Source organism: Apteryx rowi, unplaced genomic scaffold (assembly GCF_003343035.1).
Source record: "Apteryx rowi isolate R43461 unplaced genomic scaffold, aptRow1 scaffold_35, whole genome shotgun sequence".
NCBI lineage: Eukaryota > Metazoa > Chordata > Aves > Apterygiformes > Apterygidae > Apteryx > Apteryx rowi.
The window spans coordinates 598,001-603,859 of record NW_020449974.1 but is presented as its reverse complement, the minus strand read 5'-3'; the positions used below and the strand labels follow the sequence as shown (position 1 = coordinate 603,859).

Genomic DNA, 5,859 nt, shown 5'->3' with positions numbered 1-5,859 from the left:
CCCCCCCTCCCCGGAGCATCCCCAGGGCCCCCCCAGCCCAGCGCCCCCGGGGGAGATGCTGAACGTGATGGATTTCTCCTGCCCGGACCCGCTGTATTCCAAGTACGAGGAGCCGTGCGAGATGAAAGCCCCCGGGGAGCTGCAGGGTTTGGGGCAGCCCGAGGAGCAGCAACTCCTGGCCGAAGCCGATTTCCTCGGAGGTAATAAGGGAAGGGGCCAGGCGGGCAGAGATGGGGGGGGGGGGTTCCCGCTGGGAGCGGCGTATCCAACCGGGAGCCGGGCATCTTCCCCCCCTCCGCTGCCACCACAGCCAGCTCCCAGCCCCTGGCTGTGGGTCAGACCGACCCCAGCTAGCTCAGGATGGGGATGCTGGGGGGGTGCTGGGAGCCTTGGGGGTGCTTCGGAAGGGGGGGGGGGAAAAGCCAGGGGCTCCGCCGGCACCTGGCCGGGATGGGGACCAGCGCGGTGACACAACTTGTCAGCCGCCCGCTGCTCCCCCACCCCCCTGGCCCCGCATCCCGCATCCCTCCGGTCCCCTGTGCCTCTCTAACAGTCCTGCTGCCCTTTCCCCCCCCCCAGGCGAGTTCATGGGCTCCCCGATGAGCGGCGAGGCGGTGGATTACTTCCTCCTGGGCAGCCAGCCTTCGCCCTCGCTCAGCTACACCGGCAGCTTCTTCATCAAGACGGTGCCAGAGCACCCGCAGGACCAAGAGTCCCTCTTCAACCTGATGTCGGGCATCCTGGGCATCTCTCCTTTCGCCGCCTCCGAGGGCCAGCAAAGACACTTGGATGCTCTTTACTCCTGCCCCGAGGTGACTCAGAACCAGCTGGACCTTTACTCCAACTGCCAGCCCGAAATGAACGTGTCCGTCCAAGCGCCGTTTGCGGAGCAGGGCTACGCCGGCTTCCCCGCGGCGGAGAGCGTGCCTCCCCTCCAGGCGCAACCCGGCGTGGGAAACGCCTCGCAGTGCTTCTTCGAGACCAAGCTCTTGGACAACAAGCAGGACATCAAGCTGCCCTCCGTTTCCCCATCCCTGGACAAATTTAAGGCCTCCTGCTCGCAGTGGGAGCCCGTCACCCAGCATCAGTCCTACCTGCCCGCCGGGTACCATTCGCCCGAGGCCTTCCCCGCTGCCGACAGTAGCCAGGCTATGTTTCATCCCCTGGGCTCCAAGATTGAAAACGTGCTGTCTGTCAGCTGCCAGTCGGAGCTCAACGGCCTCGCTGAGGATCCYGGCTGCTTTGGCAGCAATTTGGGATTTGGTTGCGAGCCGGAAAATTTCCAGGCCCGCAGTGACTTTGGYGACACCAAGATTCACAGCCTCCCTCCCCAGTTAATCCCAGAGTTTGACTCCTCCTTGGCGCAGCCGGAAGTCATGCCGGCTTTGATTAGCTCAAACGAGCTGCTCCATCCTCACCCGTCCCCCTCCGTCCCACCCACGGACTTTTTGGGCCATCCCACCCCTTCCTCCATCGCCTCTCTGCTCCCTGCCAACCCTCCAGCCTTGGCCGAGCCCAAGAAGAAGACCCGCAGGACCAAATGCTCTTCCAAATGCTTCTGCCCCAAGCCTCACGAGAAGGCCTTCGCCTGCCCCGTGGAGAACTGTATCCGGAGCTTCGCCCGCTCGGACGAGCTCAACAGGCACCTCCGGATCCACACGGGCCACAAGCCTTTCCAGTGCCGCATCTGCCTGAGGAACTTCAGCCGCAGCGACCACCTGACCACGCACATCCGCACGCACACCGGCGAGAAACCCTTCTCCTGCGACATCTGCGGCCGCCGGTTCGCCCGCAGCGACGAAAAGAAGCGGCACAGCAAAGTCCACTTGAAGCAGAAAGCCCGGACGGAGGAGAAGCTCAAAGGCTTGGGCTTCTTCTCGGTGGGTCTGTCCTTCGGGGCGCTGTGAGGCCCAGGCCTGAGCGCTGGGAGGTGACGTTTCCCGAGACGGGTCCCCCTGCATCTTGCGGAAGAGTTGGGGTGCAAAGAGCCCCCCCCCCCGCGCACACAACCCCGGGGTGACCCTGGAGAAGAAGACGGCGAAGAGCGGCCGGCCGGGGGGCCTCCGCTCGGCTCGCTCCGCCGGGGAGGAGACAAGCGCCTGGGATGTACCGACGGGCAGGGGAAGGCGGCGCGGGGACGCCGCGGAGCCGGATCCCGCGTGGTGATGCCCAACGTGGAGGGAGAGACAAGGCGACGGAGGAGAAGGCGACGGCCCTGCGCCGGCTCGCGGACCTGGCCGGCCCCGGCCACCCGGAGCGTCTCCACGCCTGCAGGGACTGAGTCATTTTTACAGCTCCTGTTTTTGGGGGGAAAGGAACAAAAAAAACAAACCGGAAAAAAAAAAATGTACAGAAAGAAATCGCCGCCGACCTTTTATACCGAGCGCCACGGGCGGATTCGCTAAGGCTGCGTTTGGACTCAGCTGACTCTGATTTACCCTGCCAGCACTTTGCGTGGACTTCCTGCCCGATCCCGCTTGACATATGGTATCTTCTCAGGCTGCAACTGCACCAGAACTGCCTGATCCTGACTGTTCCTCCAGAAGGAACTAGATGCAATCAGCGACGCTGGACTGAAACGCTGAGAACCGAACGCTGCTGCCGTTGCGGTTCGACAGACTCCGGCTGCGGAGAATTGCGTGTAACGGTCCCTTCGGAAAGGTGATGTCGTTCTTTTTTTTTTTTTCTTTTTTTTTTGCTGTTTGTTTAAAAAAAAGAAAAGAATCTCTATCAGGAATATTACAGATGGGTGTCTATTTTTGTAATTAAAGATTTGCTCTAATCTAAAAGCCTGCCGCGGTTGCTCTTTGCCTTGCGAAACCGTAGAGCGGCCAGCGTCGGTAGCGYGCCGGCGGCGCTTCTGACCTTCCGCTGCTGTGTGTTTGGGACAAATGCCTAAATAATTAGCAGGGAAAGCGCATAAATCAGTGCAATGGAGAGAGCCCACTCCCAAGCCTACCCGAACCCTCGGAGGTGCCGGCTCAGCCCAGGAGCAAGGTCCTACCCGGCCTAAGTGCTGCCTCCGGGCTCCGTCCCCGGCGGCGCTCCGGGAGCATCTTGCAGCCCTGCTGGTGTGGTGCCGGCTCGGGGACATCGTGGAGCCCTTCTCCAGCATGGGGACGCGGTGCCACTGCCCTGGGTCCGTCCGGGAGGAGGCACAACCGAAAAGAAAGCGGTGTCCTCAGCGATTGCGCCCGGCCGCCCGCGGGAACCGGTGCGGGGAGGACGCGAAGGACAGGGCCGGTCCCCAAAACTGCCCCTGCCCCGCCGAGGGGCGACATGCGCCCCCGGCTCCCCGCGCTTCACCGCTGGACACCTTCCCCCCTCCATCATCATCATCACCGCTCCCTCCCCATCCTGCACCCAGCCCTGGGGGGAGCCGTGGGATCCGGGGGCTTAGCCGGCACCCGGCCCTCTGTCCCGCTGCGATTCAGGCTCTCCCGGACCGTGATAGGGACAGGGGTCGCCCCCAGGACTGTTCCCCCCCCCAAAGCCATTCTCAGCCCTGCGGGCCGGGGAGGGCTGGGGTTGCCGTGCTCAGCCCGCCCGGACGGCCCCCGGGCTCTCGGCCCCAGGCGGTGGGGGGAGACGGGCTTATCCGGGCAAGCAGCAGGGATCCGGCCCTCCGCGGACGCGGGAGGAGGCAGCAAAAGCTGCCGGTGATGGGAGCCGGGTGCTCTCCCGCTCTGGGCGCCGGCTGCAGCCCGATGCCCCAGCAGGACACTCGGGCAAGATGTACGTGCCCTGGGCGAGATGCACGTGCCCCAGGTGGGATGCACGTGCCCCAAGCAAGATGCACATGCCCTGGGCGAGATGCACGTGCCCCAGGTGGGATGCACGTGCCCCAAGCAAGATATATGTGCCCCGAGCAAGATGCACATGCCCTGGGCGAGATGCACGTGCCCCAGGTGGGATGCACGTATCCCAGATGAGCTGCCCATGCCCCCCGCTGCGTTTCAGGCCGTTAACACCCAGCTCTCGCCCTCCTTCCACGTGCGCTGCCTGTCTTCCCTCTACGAYGGCCGCCGCTTTCGGCAGTTCCCATAACAACCGAACGCCGCTCCCGAGCCCCGCAGGAGCCGCCAGGCTGAGACGGGCGCTGGGAGAAGCAGGATCCATCCCCGGGTCCTGCCTCCCGGCACCCGCCGGGCAGCAGCAGAGCTGCTCCGCATGAGCTTAGGGAAAAAGCAAAGGGGGGGGGGGGGGCGAGTTCCCTGCACCCCGAAGCCCTGGCTCCGACGGTTTATGACGGGCCCGGATCGGCGGGACCCGTCATCATCGGTTCATGCCGCAGGGCACCAGCGCGCTTTGCTTGCTGCCTTTCATCGGTTTAAGCGGATGATATATGACGTTTCCCTTCATCTGGGACCGGCAAACAGGCAAACGGCTCCGGCAGAAATCTTCTGGGCAACGTTCAGCCCGAAGGACGTGGCCGATACCAGAGCCGTCCTCCTCCGGTGGTTAAAAAAAAAAAATGGGATGAAACGATGCAGCCCCGAAATCGCGTCCTTATCACGGGAAACAGCAGAGAAGCGTTCGCAGCAGACCAGGAGGCCGCGAAACGCAGCAGCCTCGCGAGCGGCTCGCTCATCCCGCGAGCGCCGTTTCCCAGCTCCAAACCGAGCTCTTGCCGATCGCCCCGTCTCGCTGCTGGTTAGTCCCGGCAGGAAAACCCCCTTTTTGCTTGGGGGAGGCCCCGGATGCTGTCGACACCCCCCCCCGCGAGGACCTGGCACCCAAGCGGGCTTTGGGCAGAGGGTCCCCTCGGGGTGCCGCATCCGGGAGCGGGGCCGCAGACGAGCCCCGCTCTCCCCGCGCCGCCGCGCGTGCCTGATGCACGAAGCCCGCGTGAACACCCCTCCGAAAGCCCATCTGGAATTGATGCCAGGCCTGCAAGCTCTGCAAAGCCGCCGGGGATCCAGCCTTGCTCCTTCCCGCTCCGCTTTCCCAGCCGGTTTCGACTCCCCCCACCCCGGGGCACCTGCACCTGGGAAAGGAGTCGGCGGGTTTAGACCCCGTTCGGAGGCGACAGAGCGGAGGGGGGAGCCGAGCCGGCCGCGGCTCCCGCGGGCAACGGGCAGCACCCTTGCAGCAGAGCGGGATGCCGCGAAGCCCCGGGGTGCTGCCACCCTGCCCAGCGAGGCGCCGGGAAGCGGCCGGCTCCTTCGGGGATGCCGCTGGCGGCAGGTCCCTGCTGCAGCAGGCGGCGGTGCTTCGCGCGGGGAATCCCAAAAGCAGCTGGAAATAAAATAATAAATAAATAAAACCCCGCTGGCAATACTACCCAAAGCCGTTTCCGCAGCAGCGCGCTCCCCGCGACCCGAAAACACGCCGGCGCTGGCCGGCTTCGGCCCCGGGGACCCGGCTGAGATGCTCGCGGGTGCGGGGACCACTCGGCCTTGCACCCATGGGTGCAGCCGGGTCTGGGGGGCCGCGACACGGGTGGGGGGCTGCCGCGTGTCGCCAGGCCCCACGGAGGGGCCGTGGCATTCGTGGCCGAGCAGGCAGAGGGAGCTGTGAAGGAGGAAAGAGGCAGCGCGAAGCAGCCCGGGCTCCGGCTGCGACGGAGGAGGAGGCGGCTGCGAGCGCTCGCCCTCCCTCCCTCCCTCCCTCCTTCCTTCCTTCCCTCCATCCCTCCATCATCCCTCCATCCCTCCCTCCTGCCATCGCCTCGCGCTCCCGCCGCCCCAAGCCGCGCAGCGCCCCGGGGGCCACCCCATCCCCGGAGGGAGGGGGGGGTCCAAACCGCCTCTCCCCCTCTTCCTCCTCCTCCTCCTCCTCCTCCTCCTCCTCCGCCGGCAGCCGCCCCCCCCCTCCCTGCCCGCCCGGGGCCTGGGCACGGCGGTGCCGGCGGCGCGG

The 5,859-nt window shown here is 65.6% G+C and overlaps 1 protein-coding gene across 1 annotated transcript; it reads left to right on the top strand.

The window, feature by feature from the left end:
* Window positions 1-55: 55 nt before the first annotated feature.
* On the top strand, window positions 56-1,907 carry EGR4 (early growth response 4). Its single transcript, XM_026072780.1, has 2 exons — window positions 56-200; window positions 580-1,907. The coding sequence occupies exons 1-2, from the start codon at window positions 56-58 to the stop codon at window positions 1,905-1,907; spliced, it is 1,473 nt and encodes a 490-aa protein (XP_025928565.1).
* The last annotated feature ends 3,952 nt before the right edge of the window (window positions 1,908-5,859 follow it).